This window comes from Gymnoscopelus braueri (assembly GCF_963280865.1).
Source record: "Gymnoscopelus braueri genome assembly, chromosome: 24".
NCBI classification, from domain to species: domain Eukaryota; kingdom Metazoa; phylum Chordata; class Actinopteri; order Myctophiformes; family Myctophidae; genus Gymnoscopelus; species Gymnoscopelus braueri.
In genome coordinates, this window is record NC_137626.1 from 24,181,272 (window position 1) to 24,203,999 (window position 22,728).

Sequence of the window (22,728 nt, forward strand, 5' to 3'; positions counted from 1 at the left end):
TCATCACATTTCACCTCGTCAATAATTGATGGTCTGCTGCAGTGAGGTAAGGATCATTGAGCCTGGCTGACTAGCTGGCTGGCTGGTCTCGCTGGCTGACTAGCTGGTGGCTGACTGGCTGACTGGCTGGCTGGCTGACTGGCTGGGTGGGTGGGTGGGAGGGTGGGAGGGTGGGAGGGATGGAGGGCGGGGAGGGAGGGAAGTCTGGCCTCCGTGTGTGAGGTGCTGACATGTGGCTCCTGTTTTCTGACGCCCTCCGGTGCAGACGGGGTCTACGGTCAGAGACCTGGGGGGGGGGGGGGGGGGGGGGTTGGAGTGGGCTGAGGTGGTGAGGTCAGGAACCAGCTGTGTGCAGTGGAAACCCAGGCCAGAACACAGTTTGGAAGATACAATTGTTTTTGGTGATTGATTGGACCTGCCCCACGCATCAAACCTTCTGAATGGTCACAGATGTGCAAACCCCACCCACTTGCCCGCTGGAAGCTAAAGTAACTAAAAGCAGGCATACGTATATTGAGGCAAATCATTTTTTTATATCACGTATGTAGTTCTAACTGTCTTGCAGACAGATTCTTTCCTAACCGTTCTGCATGTTGTACTGTAGCTGTGTTGGCTTGCGAGGTTGGATGTTAGAAGTCATTGTCCCGGCGGGGGCAACCTTAGAGATGGGTGCGTGCGGAGGGTTACATAACATGGACATATGAGGATTAGGGATGGGAATGACCCATCATTCCAAAGCTTGAAAATGTGCCACTCTGAACAGGACGCTCTGCTGTATGTGGGGCATGATGGCTGTGTGCATGCTAGGGCTCTTACAGTAACACAGCAGGGCAGCAGACGCTGATACATGAATGCATGCAAGCGTTCACTTTCTATACAAACATTTACGCATCTCTCAAGTCCATCTCATGTTTGTTTGGTGATTCAAGAAGACTGAGATGAGTTTATCTCGCATATGACGCCTATGTTATAATGTTATACAGGCTCACAGTTGTTGATCTGCTATTTTCAATGTTCGATGTGTATCAAAATCAGTATAGATCAGGCATAAGGCTTCCATGACAAAAATGGAAATGTGCTCATATTCATTTTTAGGCAGTTTGTATATACGGTAGACAGGAAACTGAGGGTAAAGAGAGGGAGAATGATATGCAATGTAAAATTTAGTCATGGGATCTAATGGGATAGCAGTTCATATCTGGCAGTTATCTTATATACTGTAGATACACTACGTATATAGAGAGAGTGTTGGCTAATTATACATATTAACTAGAATGTGCATACAGTAGCACAACTACTAATGCAAGGAAAAGAACAAAAGAAACTGCAAGAGACAGACAGCAATCCCAACCCCCCCATCTTTCATTGTCATCCTCCCACAGTCACACGTGAAGACAATGTACATCAGATCATTTAGAATGAACCCGTATGGTGGAGCCAGGGTAATAAGTGACGCGTCCAAAAGTATCCCGGTCCGATGTGTCATCTCAGGTTGGCGATGCCTGCGTTGCCATTGATCTCCCACCCCCCACCCCACCCCCAGCGTGTGACTCAATGTGTTTGTGTCCTGCACGCCCGCCAAAGATCTGATGCTGAACACGGGGCTGGTTGTTGAGAGATGTGACATTGTGTCTGAGTGAGGGAAACACAGTGGAAACAACAAGGATGATTCGCTGTTGTCTCGTCCATCCAGACAATGCCTGTCTGGCTGGATGGATGTCGGGCTTTTGAGGCTGCTGGAAGAACATGAAGGAAGATGTCTCTGTGTGTGTGTTTGTGTGTGTGTGTGTGTGTGTGTGTGTGTGTGTGTGTGTGTGTGTGTGTGTGTGTGTGTTAAAAATCCACTTGAAACTGAGCATTTTGAAGATTTTCCCGCATGTGTATGGTTATGTTTTAAACATATCCTTAGAAGCAAAACCCCCTGCAGCGTATACAGAGCATTGAAACAAGCACCATGGATATGTGAGCCTGTGATCCATGGAAGCAAAAGGAAGGGAAGATGCAGGATAGTTGGGAAGTGGACAGTCAGGGGGAATATTGTCAGGTGGTTTCGGGCTGGCTCCAGTGAACGCACGCCCTCACCACATGCCGCCGGTGGTGATTCCAGGTCACTGAGAACGGCTGGAAGCCCCCCATGTCAATATGATCACTGCCCCGCGATCGGCTAATGGAATTTACTCGGCCAGGCTTCATAATTAGGTTCAAAGAAGAGTGAGCGAAATGGTGGGAGGAGATGGAGGAGGAGCGGGTATGGATCTGCCGTTGATCCACCGGTGGCGTTCTCATCTGTACACATCACGTGCACACTTCTGAACCCCCAAACACACGCCATGAGTTAATCCCATTTGACACCGGAGCCGACAATTATTCTTTGTTGATAATCACGCGTGGAGACCACTGAAATAGCTCGCTGTTTCCCAACGTCGGGTCCGGGGACCACTAGGGGTCCAAATTCTGTAACTCTTGACAGTGTACAAATGGAAAGGAATTGACCTGGTTCTGTGGATGCAGATCTCTACAGTTAAATAAAGGATTTTACAGTGTAGATTGAGGTCTCAGAGATAAAACAAAAAAGCTGGTTCAAAAAAATATGATAGAATATGCTACCACAAATCTTATACCAGTTTGACATGCATAAAGCATGTCAAACTGGGGAACATTTTAGAAAACATTGAGAATCACTGTAGTAGCCCATATACACAGTTGCACATTCTTTACTCTAACCCTGCCGAGCAAAACAGTGTTTCTGAGACACACACTGTAGCTACATGCTCAGTCCAGTCGTTTTGACAGTCAGCAGGGCCCACGCGTGTCCTTGGGCAAGAGACTCAGCATGCTACTGTAGCTGCTTCAGTGGTGGAATGAATATGTCAAGGATTTGTCAGTGATGTCAGAACCAAGTACCATCTACCGGAACCCCTTCAGGCTCATGGGGCCCCATTGTCCTGAAAACCGCGCCGTTGTCACTTTAAGAATAACTTTATCCTAGCTTGGTGGATCTGAGTGACTGGACCTGTGCTATGATCCCTGCTATGAAACTATTTGTGCTTTTATTTGCATTTTAGGTTTCACACATTGTACAAGCAGCACTAGGACAGATATTAATAAGAAAAGAGGAGACTGTAAAGAGTGTGTGTGTGTGTGTGTGTGTGTGTGTGTGTGTGTGTGTGTGTGTGTGTGTGTGTGTGTGTGTGTGTGTGTGTGTGTGTGTGTGTGTGTGTGTGTGTGTGTGTGTGTGTGTGTGTGTGTGTGTACAGTATGTACAGTATGATGAAAATAATGGCTATTTACCTATCCACCAACATCATTGAAATCTAAAAGATGGATTGAGATTGAGATGCATGATTTGGGCTGGACCATTCCTTGTGTCCGACTATTTTGATAGGATGGTTTTCACAGCTGGCAAAGCTTTGCGAAACAAGCGATGATTGGCGAGAAACGTTTCGCGTGGATGCGATTTGAAATGCAAATGACAAAACGCATTCGGCGCAGAATATGCAAGGCTGTTGCAAAGTAGTGGATTGCTTTCATCTGCACTTGAAAGCCGTCCAAAAAATTCATATCATTCTAGAGACTGCAATTGCAGCGGAGCGCTTCGCAGAGAAACGCTGTTTTCACTACTGCTTCTGCCAATTACTATAATTACATTTAACACAAAATGTCAAATTGCTCTATTTTGGGAAATGATTTTCTCAGGGCATGTTGGCTCATGTTTCACGGTACCATGTAACACGCCTGTGCATGAGTGGCCTGAAACTTAACCCCTTACATGTCTGACGCACAGCCATAACACAGACGGGAGGAATTCCAGGCCACTCCTGGTTAGCAAAACAGTATATGTGCTGAGAAGTTCCAGAGGGGGTTTTATTGTCCAGGCTGTGCAACAGCGTAAGCTCATGTGGTAATCTGCAGAGACACGTTGTGGGACTGGAACGCCAGTGTGTTACTCAGTTTTCAGGTGTAGAGCATGACCACACACACACACGCACACACACACACACACACACACACACACACACACACACACACACACACACACACACACACACACACACACACACACACACACACACACACACACAAAAATTGTCCTCACAATGTCTTATTTCTCAAATTCAACTATAATTGTAGGGACCTTTGGCCCTCAAAAGTATAGTAATACACACACACACACACACACACACACACACACACACACACACACACACACACGCACAGACACATTCTTAGAAAAATGACATCAGACCTCACTCACACACACACACACACACACGCACGTGCGCGCGTATTTATATATAAACGTAGGCACACTATCACACCTCATGCCCATTCACAAGCTTACTCACACTCCCACACCCAAACACGCCCTCGGTGCCGCGTCTCACTGTTCCGGCTCGTAGCTGTCGGGGCTGCTTGGCTTGACCTCCTTCCGGATTTGTCGCCTTGCCTTGTGTTTCACAATCGCCATGCCAGGCTCGGCTTTCCTCAAATTCAGTCGGGCTCCTCAAAGAGAGGCCACGGTACTGGTGAGCGCTGAAACCGCCAGCGCCAGCTTTGTGTCGACGCCTCTGCGGTTCACTGTGCTCTCAGTCAAGCTGGCAGACTATTCATCAGCTGACGACCAGCTGTCTCTTAATCACTCGGGATTCCCCCCTCAAGGTAGGTCTCTGCGGAACAATAATGATCTTGTCAAAGCAGACTACAATATATGTTAGTCATTGAGTTATTTTTGGGGGTCTGGACGTCAAAAATGTCAAAAATGTCAAAAGGAGGGGGAGACGCGAGAGGGGAGACGTCTGGGAGACGCGGCCCTCGTTATCTTATGACTGTCTTACGGCCTGGCGCTGCTAGACGTTACTGTGGCTGGCGTGCTTAGGCTCGAGCAGTGCGGTTGTTGTGATACCTCAGGAAGAAGAAAAAAAATCAAATAAACAAGAGCCGTTTGTTAACCCTGTCAGTGTGCCAAGTCTTTCTCCCGTTAAAGGGTGGAATGCCTTCGCATGGGAAACCAATTGCATGTGTACAGTAATGCTCTTTGTTTAGCCTCCAGTGTGTGTGTGTGTGTGTGTGTGTGTGTGTGTGTGTGTGTGTGTGTGTGTGTGTGTGTGTGTGTGTGTGTGTGTGTGTGTGTGTGTGTGTGTGTGTGTGTGTGTGTGTGTGTGTGTGTGTGTGTGTGTGTGTGTGTGTGTGTGTGTGTGTGTGTGTGTGTGTGTGTGGGTGTGCATGCAAGATATGCTAAGGTCCCTGCAGATCTCCTTTTGTGCTCTTACACAGTAAAATCCTGAGCATTCATTGAGAGGTTCTCTGAGATTCTCTGAGAGGTTAAATCAGCACTCGGGATTTTCACGTTGTAGGCAGTATTCAGTGGGGAGAACACACAGACCGAAAAGTATACGAGGAACCACTGCTTAAGCCTACTTTATACTCCATGTGGCACGGCAGTGTCGCTTGCGGAAAATCTGTATTTTTTGGCAAGTGACACTTTCTAAACGAAGCTGTACTGTCATGTATGATCTATCGTGGCCTTCAATGAAAAATGCTGATCCATTCACTCTTCTCTCTCTCTCTCTTCTTCTTCTTCTACTTCTTCTTCACAGGGAAAAGCTGGCCGTTGCTCGTCTGCAGAGGGAAGTTGCACGGAGTAAGAGCGAAGGAACAATGGTAACGTACAACTCCTCTGTAATCTGTAATCTGCTTGCAGCCAAAAAGCCTCCCCCTTACACACACATATACACACACACACACACATACACACACTGTCAAGCTCTGCCAAGCCAAAGTCATCCTCTATTGTCTCAACACCATTCATCAACGGAGGATATAGTGTTCAACTCTACCCCGGAGATAACGCTCGGCACCCAATGTGTCACCGCAATTTGATATTTCACCCTGCGTTTCGTTCATTCAGTCCCTCCGTTCTTTTGTGCGTCTCGCTCATTCAACTCTTGCATCATTTTCAGCCATTTTGTTTTCACGGACAACCGGTGTTTCTTCTGCAGTGTTACGCCTGATTTATACTTCGTTGCATGCCGGTGTTGCGCACCTAAAATAGCCACGAGCTAGAGTATAAATCGGGCGTTACTAAGCCGAGCGTTGAGTCACATCGCATTGCCACTTTATCTTAAAAATTCTAAAAAGGTCAAATTGAGGTCTACCTTGTATAAGGTGAACTTGCATTAGCATGCAAAATAGTCCAGGGGGAAGGTGTGTGTGTGTGTGTGTGTGTGTGTGTGTGTGTGAGAGAGAGAGAAAGATTGTGAGATTGCAAGCAAGTGTATATGTACCGTACATGTATGTACATGTGTGTGTTGTAGCCATGCGATGGAGCCGTCGTCAGCTGATGGCAGCAGGCCCAACCACCAGCCATTTGACGTCAAACCGCTCTGGAAAACATTTAGGGAACAGGCTTAAGGCATCAATACACATAGGTTTGATCTACCGATATGTGCACCAGTTTGGGTGCAGAGGAGCACCTCCTCTCCGTCCTCGGGAGTCACGTTGTTGAACCACATGAGGCCTGTTTGCATCAGATACTGTACATTTGAGAGATGCGAGCACATGGAAACGTGTTCACCTTTAGGCAAAGTCATTTTATTTTACCTTTTCTGTTCTGACATGAGCATCGGGGGAGCTGGAGGGGGGGGGGTGTGGCTCCATCCCTCTAGAATTGTCAAGGCAGCAAGGCACATACTGTTGTAGGCCCTTGGAGATTCTCCTTCCCGTGAACCCTGTGTGAACTGCACTACATTGCCATGGAGAACGCTGGAGTCATGCAGAGTGTGGCATTAGTGGCATTTTCCTCAGTGTGTGTGTGTGTGTGTGTGTGTGTGTGTGTGTGTGTGTGTGTGTGTGTGTGTGTGTGTGTGTGTCTGTGTGTGTGTGTGTGTGTGTGTGTGTGTGTGTGTGTGTGTGTGTGTGTGTGTGTGTGTGTGTGTGTGTGTGTGTGTGCGCGTGTGTGTGTGTGCATGAAGGAGAGGGGGTTCATTCAGTGTCAATTTCCACAGCGTGTGGATGTGGACAGATGGAATGCGACCCCCCCCCACCCGACCGGCCCGTGGACCCCCGGGTGCCGATGCATGACCGTCACATCACAGTCATGTGGCGACCACTGTTTATCACAGAACAAGACCTACTGGGCCTGTGTGTGTGTGTGTGTGTGTGTCAGGACCACACCACGGCTTGTCAGCACCTAGCTCCGGTCACGCTAATTCTCCTGCCCCACTACCCCACACACAATCACCCCCCCCAACCCACCGGACTGAACTCAAAACAGCAACCAGGAAGAACAGATATCTGTTGGCTGTACTGTGGGTCTACTTCCGCTCTCAATCTCGTGCAAGCGGATACCATGCTAACTGTTACTGTTGCGTGTGTGTGTGTGTGTGTGTGTGTGTGTGTGTGTGTGTGTGTGTGTGTGTGTGTGTGTGTGTGTGTGTGTGTGTGTGTGTGTGTGTGTGTGTGTGTGTGTGTGTGTGTGTGTGTGTGTGTGTGTGTGTGTGTGTGTGTGTAATGTGAATGAGCGAATGTGCACGTATGTGTGTGTGAAGCGTGTACGAGGTGGACGAGTTATCTGTGCCAGACAGGAGGGGGGGGGGGGATCTGTGTGGTAGAGAGAGCGGGTGAGAAGAATAAAGAAAGGAGAAGGCGGGGGCAGATATTGCTAAAGCTCCATTTGAAATTGGGATTAACCCCCTCACACATACACCCCACCCCCAGAGTCCCTTCGCTCCACTCTCTTTCTCTCTCTCTCTCTCTCTCTCTCTCTCTCTGGCATTCCTGGGAGGCTATGGAGCTCTGGCACGGTGCTTTAATAGTAATGAAAAGCAGAGAGCTGCATCAAGGAGATAATTGTCAAAGTGCTGGCCATGTGTGAAGTGTGAACTACACACGGTGCCCCTAGAGGAACCCTCTCGCCACCCCCACTTCCATGCCCATCTCTCTCCCCAAGTACCCCCCTACCCCGTCCCCAAACTCTCCGCCTGCCAAGGATCTAACAGAGAGAGACAGATTAAAAAGCCATGGACTGTTTTTGAAGTGTCTACCCCTCCGCTATATCTGATGCCTTTCTTTGTGAGCCTTTATGCGTTCTTTGCCTCTGTCTTCTTATTCTGTAGCCATTAGAGTCCTATGTAACCTGATTAGAGAGAGAGACAGAGAGAGAGAGAGTGGGGCTGCCACTCCAGTGGGCTTTTTGCTGAGTAGCCCTGTGGGGACTTGTTACGTTGCAGCATTACGAGTGCATTGTGTCGGGGAAAGAATGCCCGAAACGCATCTTTATGATTGTGCGTGGCACTGGAGCACACAGGCACAATTGTAGTCTATAGTCTTGCTTGCGCGGTTATACTGCCGTCAGTGTAAATGAAGCTGTATAAACAGCACTGTTAACTGGAGGAGAGGGGGTGTGTGTTTTTAATTGGACCTCCCGTTGTGAAACGCTGTGGCTGTAGCCAGGCCTTAAGCACAAAACTCTTTTGTTATGGATCATTTGGAGGAATTGCCTCAAACTCTTCTAGGTATTCAGTGTTCAGGCTTAGGTGCTGAATTGTGCCGAGTGGGTGTTGCATGGGTGGCTAGCTTCATTGTAAATAATGACCACACATGATGTGTTATTAGTTAGAGAGGTGGTGCAGTAACTGGCCTTAATGGTTCCTTAAATATCACTAAATGCACTCTTGGCCACCTCTAAGGAGCGTGGTCTTTTCGAACCTCGATGCGGAAAACCATCCGGGTATTTGATAGAGCACATGCAAATGGCCTCAGACACAGCATCCAGTCTCTCACTCTTTCCAACAAACCTGCCCCTGTCCGTCTCCAGTCAAACCGCTCATTCAGAGAGCCCCATCACTGCTGTAGGTTTCCCCTGGAATTCCTCGCGCCTCAGCCCAGAGGCGTGGTGCAGGGCAGGGTCGCTGTGTTTTCCCCTCGCCCTTTTGATGCCACGCTAAACCCTGATCGAAGTCAGTCGAAAAGGGCAGGATGCTGGGTTTCCTGTCGGGGGGTGGGGTGGGGGGAGGAGAAAAAATCCTGAAAAGATTCCAAATGTAGGCTTGTAAAGGCAACACAAGCTTCTGCTGCTGAGGAACCAGGCTGTCCCATTAAAAAAGGCCATTTAAAAAACGCTGGGTGCGATTACAACCACTGGAAACGGCTGTCTAAACAACATGGGAAAATAAACTTGCTCGCTTTTGCGAGAAACCAGCTTTATTTTTCTTTGGCTTTGGTGGACACACCGTGCTATCTGAGCCCCTTATAGGCAAATAATGAACCTCACACATAGATTCACATACACATACAAAATCCTGAGAGTTAATTTAACTCTGAAAGTGTGAAAATTGACTCGTAAGGCTCCATTTTTTTTTCACTCTCAGAATACAATTTACGCACAGGATTTTGCTGTGTACACGCTATTTTCCTTTCAGATGAATTACTGTGTTTGATGAGTTAATGCCTGCACGGGTGAAGCGCGAATTTGTAGAGACCTATGCATCAACCTCACTTGACTTGCTCCAATTAAGAAATGTCTGTGGTTTAATTCACTGGTTCTCAACGTCTGGTCCAGGGACCACCCGGAGGTCCAAATAGATTAGGTTCCCATAGATAGAAAAAGAAAAAGGTTCTATTTTTCTTTACACTCAGAATTACAGACCCGTAAGGGTCCATTTAGACCCCTGGTGGGCCTAAATGGTGACCCCCGGACCAGATGTTGTGGTTTAATTCATGTCGAGAACACAGTTATGATCAGAGGAGAGTAATTGCAGATGTGAATATATGGAAGAGCAGTCTGGCCCTGGTGCCAAGATGCATACCGGCTATTTCTGCCCATAAAGACGCATTCCCCTTATCTCACAGTCCACAAGAGTGTACGTGTCACAGTGCATAACATTACATTATATGAGACATAGGCTATCATTAACCCCTTAAACCCTATATACTTTGTTGACCGGGGTCCCCCAGGGGTCTATATTAGGCCCCCTCTTTATTTCCATCTACACCAAATCCCTTCGCCGAAAATAGCTGATCTATAAGCTTATATCATGTTGTGTAGCGGCGTGCTTGTAGATCGGCTATTTTTTTGCAGAATGTTCCTATATGCCTGTTATGACATGCCCAGAATAGAGACGCTAGGGTTAATGTGATTAAGTAGTACTTCATTTCTGAATGAAGTACTCAAATTCAGTATATTGAAGGGTCATTTAAAGAGGGGGCTTTTGAAGGACATACAGAGAAAGGCTTGAGTTCATTGCCTCTCTCCTCCAGGCCATGGGGGACTCACAGTACTGCTGTGTAATCAGATAGAGCTGATAACCTGGCAGCGTAGCAAGCTAGACCAGGCTTCCCGGGACTTGGATTGAGAGCCCCGGCGTTTGCCTTTGTCCTTGCGGAGATCCATCGCTGAGGGACTTTGGCGGAGGCGTCTTTGACAGCTGTTTGGAGGGACGACTGGGACGCGTGACAGCCCAGAGGTCTGGGGACCAGGAGCGGCGGAGGGCGGGCGGGCGGGGTGGGGGCTCAGGTGCTGTCTCTGCAGATTGGGCTTATCAGCCGCGGACAGGGCCGAGGGCCGAGATGGGGTCCCCCGGCGTTCAGCACACTCACCGGGTGACGAGCACTGACAGCCGGGGCCCAAATCGCATCTCCACACTAGCTCCATTCACCCAGTCTCCTGAGCACGTGAAGTGATATTTGTGTGTGTGTGTGTGTGTGTGTGTGTGTGTGTGTGGGTTGGTGGCATTGGTGGATGGATGGGGGACGGCGGGCGGGCGGGGGGGCTCTCATGGCAATGATAAATGGGCCACTCACATGATTTTGCATATCCTGCGGTGTGTGTGTGTGTGTATGATGTCCTTTAGTGCCAGTGGCTCTATGAGAAAGAAGTAAGCCACTCTAATGTAGTGGTGGCCCTGTGTGATAATTGAATTGATGGAGCCCTTGGGGTACGGCGGGGCCTGGACTTCTAGTGAATAACACACTGTTTTGGTTCAGACATATTTACATGAGAGAAGTCATCTCAAAGAACACCACAAGCTTTGATGAATCGCTTCTCACAGTGTGATCTTTGTCCTGTTATCATTCACTTACACAGTGTGATCTTTGTCCTGTTATCATTCACTTACAGTGTGATCTTTGTCCGGTTAACGTTCAATAACAGTGTGATCTTTGTCCGGTTAACGTTCAATAACAGTGCAATCTTTGTCCTGTTACCATTACTTACAGTGTGATCTTTGTCCTGTTACCATTACTTACAGTGTGATCTTTGTCCTGTTACCATTACTTACGGTGTGATCTTTGTCCTGGTACCATTCACTTACAGTGGGATCTTTGTCCTGTTACCATTACTTACGGTGTGATCTTTGTCCTGTTACTATTCACCAATTCAAACGTGGTTTATTTTAAAGGGCCCCTCTGTTTGTTTTTAAATGCACTGTACAATATCTTTCTGTGACTCATTTGACCTCTCATTTCAGAGGAATTGTGTGTGTGTGTGTGTGTGTGTGTGTGTGTGTGTGTGTGTGTGTGTGTGTGTGTGTGCCAGACAGCCACAGCCTCCCCCTGTTACAGTTTCATCTGACACACACGCGCACACACACACACGCGCACGCGCACGCGCACACACACACACACACACACACACACACACACACACACACACACACACACACACACACACACACACACACACACACACACACACACACACACACACACACACACACACACACACACACACACACACACACACACACACACACACAGAGCCCACCCTCCATGTTTTATTTATGAATGAGGAACCTGTGCTGTGTATTGTATCCCTCATGTTTGCCTTAGCAGTGAGCCAGAGGTCCGCCTCAGGTCCTTTGATTAAGCAAAGAGCCTCAACCCAGGGTTTTCTGTCTAATGAAGAGATTACTGAGTCAGAACCCCCCATACCCCCCCCCCCACACACACACACACACACACACAAACCCTTAGTCAATCACACACACACACACACACACACACACACACACACACACACACACACACACACACACACACACACACACACACACACACACACACACACACACACACACACACACACACACACACACACACAGGACATAAACACACAAGCATTTGGGAAGCGCAGTCATCACACATGGACACACACACACGCGCACGCAACCTCACAGATAAACCCAGTGCATGCACCCACTCTCTGTGATAACATTGCACGCTGCACGTTCTCCTTTTGTGAGGTAGAGACAGCAGCATTATGGGCCCAAGAGCAGCCGGGGAGGCAGAGGTCCCTAATTAATTTACAATCCTCCATGGATCATGGAGCTATCAGGGGGGTTAGAGAGCCCTGGGTAATTCAGCTAGGGTAAATAATGTTATAATCAAATGCTGTCCAATTACTGAGAAGGCAAGGTTCATTCTGGACTAAATTGCAACTACATTACAATCCTGCTCACTGCAGAAATTTGATTTGTTGTGTTGTGACTTTTACTCAACTGCAATAACCTAATGTTCTTTTTTTGTTTTAAAACCGTGCACTCCTCATTATATCATATTTTTTACATACAGTACATTTAGTATATTGAAATCAATACCATCTGTCTCTCCATTGAGTCTTTCTAGAGAAAGCTTTACATATATGATAGATGATTAATGTTGTATTATATTGATTGAAGATTCTTTATCAGCCAGGAAATGAGACCAGGCTGGATAACAATAAAGGCCTAAATTAATCCGGAAACATACAATCCGGGCTTTGAAAAAAATCTATACAGCTAAAGAGGTCTGTTTAGAATCCAGCCTCTGCCATTTCCTAGATTATAAGACCTGTTCCATGAGATATGACATTTTATTACAACCAGTGCATTCATTGTTTGATACCACTGGCTTTGTTTGGGAACATAACTGCCAGACATAAGTTTTCTCCAGGAAAAGGTTGCCCTCTGCTGGAGAAAAAGGGTAGTACAGACTATGCACACAGTAGTTGTGACAGCCAAGTCATACTAGTGGATTATCCTCTCAATCGCTGGATTAACCTCAGCAAATGTTCTCACAGACATTTGCCAAGCGTGCTGTCATCACATCTCATCTCACTGTTGACTTTAGAAGCATCTTCCCAGGCTGTTACCGTATATGCATGTTGCTTTGCAGCTTATGGCTTGGGACTGAGCAATAATATGCTTTCAATTAGCACGCCGGCTATCACAAGACAAAGCCAAAGCCAATGAAGTCTGTGCAGACAATAAATACTTCATCTGTGAAACTGTGCAATGTATTGCCTGGGCTCACTGGCCACATAAAGATATGGTAATGCTTGATTTAATGGCTCTCGGCCCTGTTAAATCGTTGAAATTATATATTGAACAAAAGCAACTGAGAGCATTTTACTATTATGTAGGCAATAAATTCAGTGTTGTTATTGAAGCTTTTGGCTGAGGCTCTGTTGGTAGATGTGAAGTGGCGTGTGGTTTATGCCTGGGGCTCCAGTAAAGGCAATATGAGCAACAAAAACCAGGTTTAAGGCTACTGTTCCTTTGTGTGAATCCAAGGCAGTGAACAATGCTGTAAGCAAAGTTTAATGCATGTGCAGCCGCAGCAATGTGCATTAATGGGGGTTTGTGGAGAGGTGAAAATGTGAGTAAATACTGAAAACTGATGCACTAGTTGTGTAAAGTGTTTGTTTGTTCTTATTGTTAAAAGCACAAATGTTTTTGGCGTATGATGAAGAGTCGACGTGTGACGCCTGATGTTTATATTAAATTAGTGAAGTTAATGGATAAATGATCTGTGTCTCTCTTCTCATGATTGCTTGATGAGTTAAAACAACAAGCAAAATAAACACAACCATGCCTTGCTTTGGTCTACCCTTTGGTCTTAGCTGTTCATCTCACTGTATCCCAAGCCCAGTTTCCATAGAGAGAGAAGAGAAGGAGCCAGGAACTACTTTGGTTTGGATCCAGCTATATAGGTCCAGCTCTTGGCACTGGGGTTGTGGTGCTTTATGTGTCTGTAGTGCTGAATTTACAGCCACCATTATTCCTGACAGGGGGAGCCTCCCCATTGCGTAAAGAGGCGCTCCACATAGTAGTCATGGATTTATAGTCACGCTGAGGACCAGAATTGGGTTTTTTTTTTAGTGGTGACTTGGGTTTAATGCGCTCTCTTCCCATCTCCCCAACTCCATGCGTTCACAAACAGGATTACTGCCAAGTCACTCACTGCACAGCGAAGCATTATTGTTTACTGTTTGGCTTTAGGACAGTTTGGACATGGTTTTGAAAAATCTTACTTGTTTGTTTTAATTGCTTGTTTTATTGAAAGCAGAAAACATCTACCCATTTCCTCGGTTGTTTAAAATTTGACCGTATACTAGCAATACCACTTTATAGTTTTAGTTTTGTTCTTGGCCAATAAAAGACTGATTGTGTCCTTCCTTGCAAATTTCCTGAATACAAATGACCAATGGGTCATTTTAATTCAGGAATATTTTTGTCTTTTCTTCTGTTAGTGATAGTAATGTTGTGTCGGGCTACTAAATTAATCAATCAGTCAATCTCTTTTGCTGTGCACAAGGCTGACGCAATGAACAAAGCAGTGCTCCCCGCTGTAGGGGTGTCCATACTCACTGAAGCGGTATGGATAGTAGTAGCTTCAGTAAGCATATCCACTTGACACAGTAGTTATGATCCCATTTCACCACTAGATGTCCCTGTAATGCTTCCATATGGAGCTAAAGCCCACATGGCCACAATGTGTGGACCATTGGCTTGAGGGGCTTCACCATCACATTCCCATCAGTATTATGATAACGAGTTCATTCACAATTCAAAGATTTTGATTTTTTTCATCACACTCTGGACTTTTTCTCCTTTGTTTATGCAGCAGGCGCAAAATACAAAGAAGAAATTGCAAGGTCACAATCAGTATACTTTTGTATTGGCCAAGAACCATTTCCAAAATGAATATTTAATGAATACACACAACATCAACATTTTCAAACCCAATGAAATCAATTATATTTTTGCAGAAAACATGTGGAAGTGGGCACATGGTGTGGACAATCAATATATTTCATTTTAGAAGGATTATGGCTTTCTGAATTTAGGGACTATTCTCTGTGTTTGTTGCCCTTCTGGCCCATCCTCAGGACTGATTATGAAGACTGTAGTGGCCAACCCAATATCAAAATGATTGAAACAAGTGATAACACAACACATGTAGCCACTAGCCTCCCCTCCAGTTTAAATCTATGCCGCTGTGGTTTGGAAATGACTCACATCCCTGCAGCTTATATCCAGTGCTATACAGCAATAATTCAGTAGGCTATGGGGAGTTTCAGATTTTCTTGTCAAGCAAGACAATACTTTTAAGTACAGTTCTAATTCAGATATGTCATGTCTTAAATACTGGTGCCTCAGTTGAATCAAAAGGATAAGCACTTCTTTCCTTTTTTTAGTACTCAGTGCTTGGTAATCTCTTAGAGCCTGAACAATGTTCATGTTTAAACGTTTTTTTTGTTTTTGTTTCTTGCGATGGTATAATTCCAACTGAAGTAAATAAATCTGCAGCTAAGAAAATATAAAGCTGGAACGCTCAAGCCGGACTGTCATAAACAGTCAGGACAATACCGTGGCTTTGGGAAGAGATTGCCTGGGCTAAATTGAAAGATCCTCGCTCTGTGTGCTTTGTCACAGGAAAACCCACTTGTAATCTCAAAAGTCTTACTCCTTAAGAAACGAGTCTGCAGGCACAGAGCCCAAACTCTTTGAAGGTTTTTTTTTTTAGGCAAGGACGCTTTTCTTTCGGGAGAGACCGTTGAAGCTGACGAAGCAGAATCCTGCGTAACAATGGGGAAAGCAGGCTTGGGTGTGGAATCTTCCCGTAACAGTTAAAAAAGGTTACGCTAGACTAACAGATCTGTAGAAGAGACCCATCTCTGTTGTCTGTGATGATGGGGTTATTAAGCCATGCAGTAGCAGCCAAATCACGCACTGACACCCTGTCTCAGCACGACGCCACAGAGGCCTTGCAATGCAACGGCGCTAAGCTGAGGTGAAGGGAGGTGTGCAGAGCTGGAGGCATGCAAGAGCGGACTTTATTGCCATCGCGCTTTACCCCTAGTTTTTCTTTGCCATAGCAACTGAGAGCAGGGAAATGGCAAAATAGGAATAGCTGTTACGGTAACTTATGAGCTGTGAACAAAAGCAATAGAGGGGATTTTTTCCAGATCAGGACGTTCGACTCGAAATAGTAGTGATAAAGATAAGTCAGCTCTCAGGAGATATAATACCAATGTTCTTACTGCTGCAGTAGACTATTGGAAATGATGTAATGTGGCGACTGATGATGTACAAACACACACATACAAAGTGGGGAAGGGTCAGTTAAGGCCGCTGTCTTTAGATCCATGAGTACGAGTCTTTCTCCTCACTGTCTCTCTCCTAGCTCTTCTCCTGCCTGTAAATAGGCACATGTGTCGTATCGGTGAACAATTTAGCATGAGAACACCGTGTGAGGCCTCGGATGTCATTATTCTTCACCTTGGGTCATTCTTAACCACTTAAACCCTCTAGACCAGTGGTTCTCAAAGTGGGGTCCAGGGACCCCCAGGGGTCCTTGGGGGGTTCCAGGGGGTCCCCAGCAAAATGTATTACCTTATTTAAAAATAGCAGATATACAAGCTCACAGCGTGTCACTTCGTAGCGTGCTGCAAGCTTGTACATTCTGCTATTTTGGAAAAATCTTGAAAGTGTTTGACAAATTTGGGAACATTTTGACATTTTTAACAAATCTTCTCTTCTGGGGGTCCCTGGCGCAAAACATTTTCAGGTGGGTGTCCATAGCCAAATATATATCAATTTGGGGGTCCTTGGCACGAAAAAGTTTGAGAACCACTGCTCTTGACTTAGTAAACCGGACCCGAGTTGGCTCTGTACGCTTTTTTCTCTCGACACCAAATTGCGTCGTAAGCTGGTAGGTCTGCTTTTGTTTTGCTGAAGTTCCCACCAGAATGTGGATGCTGGGGATCAAGAAAAAGGATGAACGTTGTTTAAACAAAGACATAGTGCTGCTGTTTCAGTAGGACAGAGAGCTGACCCTTCCCCTCTTTGTATGTGTGTGTGTTTGTCCACAGCGAGAGAAATTGATCCACGAGCTAGAGGAAGAGCGACGCCTTCGACTGGACAGCGAGAAGCGTCTCCGCGAGGTGACGGAGGAGTCGGAGCTGGGACGGGTGCAGATGGTTTTGCTCCAGCAGCACTTCTCCAGGTAAGCCCTGTTGTTTTTCTTTTCATTTTTATGTGAAAAAGTGTTGAAAAGTGAATAATGGTGAAAGAAAAATGAGAAACTACAATTCAGGCTCTCACAAATAATAGACCTTGTTCATTGTGAAGTGACAAGCCAACATAAAATGTAATTACTGTACATAAAGTACATGGACATATAGTACATAACTCACATACTGCACAACAAAAACAGTACAATGCTGGACATGTACCTTCAGAAAGCAGTACCTTCAGTACAGGCCAAACAGAGGCTAGGTCAAGGATAGTAAAGGCTTACACTAGACTAGAGTAAGTTGTGTGTGTGTGTGTGTGTGTGTGTGTTCTAGACTCTCACAGGCTACAATCATACAGCAACCGTCCAGTGACAGTGGAATAGAGACACGAAATACAGGGAAAACATTCGGCAAAGTGTCCGGCTGGCTGAATCAAACCAGGGACTAGCTAATCAGAGCATGTGGTGTGCACCCTAACCATTCCGCTATCGGGTTGCCTTAGATGTTCACGTTATTATGAAACTTTGTGGACAAGATCAGTAGGCCGCTCTGAAGGGATGATTACGTTTTGGGTCAAAGAGATCAAAGGTCAAGGTCACAAACACGGTCAAAGGTCCAGATCGAGAACAGATGTTTTGATCTTCATGAAACTTGGTGGGAATAATCAGTAGGCTGCCCCGAAAAGATTATGAAGTTTTGGGTCAAAAAGGTCAAAACTTGACATCTTGCGAGCTTGTAGATCGGCTAATTTAGGTGAAGAGATTTGGTGTAAAGGGATAAAAGGTAGGGGCCTAGTATAGAGCCCCGAGGCAAGGTATCCTGATCAACTAATATAAGTATATAGGGTTTAAATCACCCTCTCTGCAGTGACCTCTACTTCACAAGCTTATCCTCCCATCATGCACCCGCTGAGGCGTGACAGCGCGGCCTCGCAGCTTGGGAGTCGGCAACTCTTTATTTCCGAGCTGAAATTGACGGCGTAATTAGGGCGATAGGCGTTCGCCACATCACTCATGCCCAGAATAACCAGGGAAATTCACATTGACTGCTTATCTCCTCATTAAGTTGGAAGAGAAAATCCTGCACATTTTAACGGTCTCCGAGTTATAGTTCCGAACTTGGACGGAGTCCCTTTGCGGGGGAGATGTGAAATATTAAAGAGCCGTTTTGCAGATTTATCGCGCACTAAAATACGTGTCATTGACGTTGCAGAAGTACGTTCCCAACGACATTCTCCCGGTTATAGCTTACTTTCCGCTTGCTCGTAGCGCTCATAGCATGATTGCGGAGTGAGCAACAGCCACTGTTGTGTGGAAGTGTCAGCGGCCCGGCGGCACGGCACATGGTCCGTGAAATGACACCGCTATCAGCAGTGTTCCATCGGAATGGCGTGGAAATTGCTCGACTCGAGAATGTATCGATCAGCAGGAATCGTAGTTTAAACCTTGCCATCTGTACTTTTCCACAGCTTCCCTCAGACTTGTTTTTGAGTGGTGCTAGCCACTCCAAGGAGTGACTTTGTCTGTGTGTGTGTGTGTGTGTCTGTCTGTGTGTCTGTGTGTATGAGCACGGCCTCTCTGTATGTTTGAGCACAGCCTCAACAGCTGCGGCTGATTGCAACACAAAGATATACACACACACACACACACACACACACACACACACACACACACTCACACACACACACTTTTGAGTAAAAATACTTAACATGAGTAAAAATACTTAAATATTAGTAAAGACACTTTAAAGTTCCTAAACTGAGTAAAAATACTTAAAATGAGTAAAAATACTTAAAATGAGTAAAAATACTTAAAAGATGTTAAAATGAGTAAAAACACATAAAAATCAGTAAAAACATTTTAAAGTACTTAAAATGAGTAAAAATACTTTGAAGTCATCAAAGTCTGTAAAAAGTAACTAACGAAATGAACTCATGAAAGGCACCACTCTCTTCACACTGGGTGTGATTTTTTTTAGTACAGTGTGTGATGGGTCTGCATTTGTATTGCACCTTTATCCAAAGAGCTTTTCAATTTGAGTTACATCAACCCATTTACACACACATTAACACACCACTGGAAGAGGCAGAAAAAGAAAGAAAAAAGTTATTGTATCTTCCCCAGGGTAAATTACTTTTATGCATTCACCCAGCAGGTGGCTTGCTCAGATGAGCACTTGGTGAGTATAGCTTTTAGGGGTTAAGTGTCTTGCCCAGGGACACTTAACACATGGACTGGCTGGTCTAGGGCTGTGGACTGTGGACCCTCTGACTCCCAGAGGCCTCTCTGCCCATTCATTGGAAGCAGTTAGGGGTTCAGTGTCTTGCTCAAGGACGGCCACTGAGCCACTGACGGCCACTGTACGATTGGCTGTTAAACACAGGCACCTCCCTCGGTGAACCCAATGTTGTCACATTGTTTTGTCACACCTAGACGGTGGGAGCAGCTCTGTGCTTTTGGGAGATACTCTTGATTTCTGTTAAGACCCTTGAATTGAGCGACCGCGGTGGTGAACCGGTACATAGTGGGAGTGAGACAAGACTCCATGTCTGGCGGCCAAGGCAGGGGAGACGGTGGAATTCTATTAGGAGTGAAATATATAACGCTTTATCCCCTGATTGGGTCCTGCACCGGTCCCCCTGCGGTGACGGATGAATCCGTCGCCATGGCGAATGTCATCCAGATGGATTGTTCTCATTGGTCGCTGCTCAGACTGCTCGTACCGAGCGCTCAACGGTATGGATTCCATTATGTCCTTAAAAAGTGCTTATCGGAGAAAGGCACCTCCCTCCCCCTCCTCCGCCACCTCACACGGCCGTTGTCATTCCCCCCGTGTGTGACTCATTGCTATCGCGCTGGATCGCAATTTTTTTGGCGGCACTGTGCTATCAGCCCGTCTCTAGAGAGAAGTTGTCGCTCTGCTGTACTCACGCTTCCGTCCTAACCTCCCTCAACCTGCACCTGGCAGAATGAAGCTGAAAGGATGTCAGCCTCTGTCTCTTGTCTAACTCTTTAACCACTTGAACCCGAGCGTCCTTATTCTTGACATGTCATAATAGGCGAGCATTCGGAGAAAATAGCCGATCACCAAGCTCACAACGCATCTCATTGTGAGCTTGTGCACTGTGAGCTTAACCTCACTCCGTCAAATGGAAGAAGCTTGCGACACACATTTTGTTTCACAGCGTACTTGCATCTGAGACTCCGGGCGCAGAATCGATGACAGACGGAGTTTCATTTTTTCAAGCTACTAGGCAGGTGATTGGATGATCCCGCCCCTAGCAGCCGCTGATTGGTTCGTATGCGCAGTGGTTCGGGCAGCTTTACTCTGTGAGCAATCCCAGACCCTCCTTCCTGAAACCAAATGCAAATGAGATTTCCGGAGGGAGGGGGGTTTACCAGGCTACTGTGAGCTTGGTGTAGGGGGAAAAAGGAGGGGGAAATACAGAGACCCCTGGGGGACCCCGGTCAACAAAGTATATAGGGTTTAAGTGGTTTATCTTTACTTTAAACTGTAGTTTAGAGTCGTCCACACCATGCACTATATTGTTCTCTTCTTCGTTATAGTTCCACTTGAGTTTAGAACGATCTTTAAAGCAATATCGTTATAGGTATAGTTACAGTTATAGTGCTTGGTGTGGACAGCCCTTTAACTCCATGTTGTATCTACACCTGAATGAGCGCGTGTGCATGTGTGCCGTGTACACAGTCTCATGATCATACAGCATCAGCATATCTGTTCTCTCCTATACCTGAACGCTGCCCAGTGGATTAGAACGCTTACATGGCAGCCAATAATCGGTGGCGTGGAGCCCCGGGAGCAGCAGATGGGACATCAGTGTGGTCACTTTAATTAGGGGCTTACCAGCCAGCCAAAACTCGGTCACTGGGCTACACAGAATCGTCCATGTGAACCTTTAGCCCAGTTGTGTCTGCCAACATTGCTGTTCTCAGTTATTGGCAGACGGATACCACACACACACACACACACACAAACACACACAGACACACGTACACACACACACACAACCAATGAAACAAATGTTTCACACACAAATACAAGCACATGTGTGAACAACAAGTACACATGCACCGTTGCATAGATGTATGTACACGTGCCGTTATTCGTTTTGTGTCGCTCATTGGTCCATTAGTTCTCACTTATTTTAGATCATGTGCACAATGGACTCTTACACCTCAATTTTGTTACATTTTCACACTTAAATTAACACTTCAGCTTGTATTGTGTGGCGTTTGACTTCTCTCAGTTCAACTTAAGAGAGACTTCACACCATAAGATGAATGCAATGATATTTATTGATAAATACAGATGATGACATGAATGCAGTAGCATGCATGTATGAATGGTAATACAATTATATTAGACTCTGTAAGTTAGAACACTTTGGCGCGGGCCCCATCGCAGGAGAAGAATCAGATCAGATCCGTCCTGATCAGATCCTGCCTGCTGAAGGCAGGGGACTCTTCAGGAGCCCGCCCCCTGTCGATAGGGCCAACCTGGTGGTGCCTGCTGTTTGGGCGGTGTCGGGGAAGGTGGTGGGTGACCTGAACAGAGAGCCTGAGAACGAGTGAGACAAGGAAGGAGGAGGAGTTCTTTTAAAGGGACTGTCAATCAGCTCAGCTGATCTGATTGGAGCAGACTAATGAGGTGATAGGTGAGGAATTACATTTTGCTCAGTCTCTCTGTTGAACTTAATAAAAGTTAATAAAAAACTCCTTTAAATTCATCCATTATCTCTCACTGGTTTTATGCATTATGCGCGTTAGGCTATATAATGTGTCTTCTGTCTTGCCTTCTGGGAATTGGCACCTCGCCCCGAGTCCAACTTGGTCCATCTCAATCCATCCTCTTTAGAGATAATACTCTTTAGAGATAATGCTCGCAAATCATGAATACGTGGAATCTTTTAAATAGACTGGAGTCTATTTGAGTATAACTAATTAAGTGGGAGCTGTGCCTCAAACGATGACACTGGGTCACAAGCTCGAACGATGGAAGGTGGCCCAATATACGTAAGTTACAATAAATAACAGTTATCTATGGGTGTCTTAAAGGAGGGGGGGCAGACGCAGTGAAAGTCACTGTAAACGAAGAGATTCGCTCATATATGGCTAAGTGCCCATGTGTGCACATTTATTATCTGCGTTCACGGAGACACAGAGGTGTTCTGTGAGAATGTGGGGGAGAACGGTAATGAGCTGCTTGTTAGGGGAGCGCTTTATGGTGTGACACATACAGGAAGACACGCACGCACGCACGCATACATTGAAAAGATCAGAGACGTGCTACAGGAGCCAGACAAACTCCAGGGAGAGAGAGTGTGTGTGTGTGTGTGTGTGTGTGTGTGTGTGTGTGTGTGTGTGTGTGTGTGTGTGTGTGTGTGTGTGTGTGTGTGTGTGTGTGTGTGTGTGTGTGTGTGTGTGTGTGTGTGT

General features: G+C 46.1%; 1 protein-coding gene across 3 annotated transcripts in view; it reads left to right on the forward strand.

The window, feature by feature from the left end:
- The window catches only part of LOC308080917 (nck-associated protein 5-like), a 133,994-nt gene that overhangs the window by 56,065 nt on the left and 55,201 nt on the right, over window positions 1-22,728 (forward strand). For 2 of the 3 annotated variants that reach the window (XM_080423023.1, XM_080423019.1), the window contains 2 exons: window positions 5,598-5,661; window positions 17,132-17,265. In XM_080423023.1, the coding sequence (XP_080279149.1) occupies window positions 5,598-5,661; window positions 17,132-17,265 (198 nt within the window). Of the gene's footprint in view, window positions 1-4,490; window positions 4,660-5,597; window positions 5,662-17,131; window positions 17,266-22,728 lie in introns of those variants that run through there. The other variant, XM_080423020.1, reaches the window with a different exon arrangement.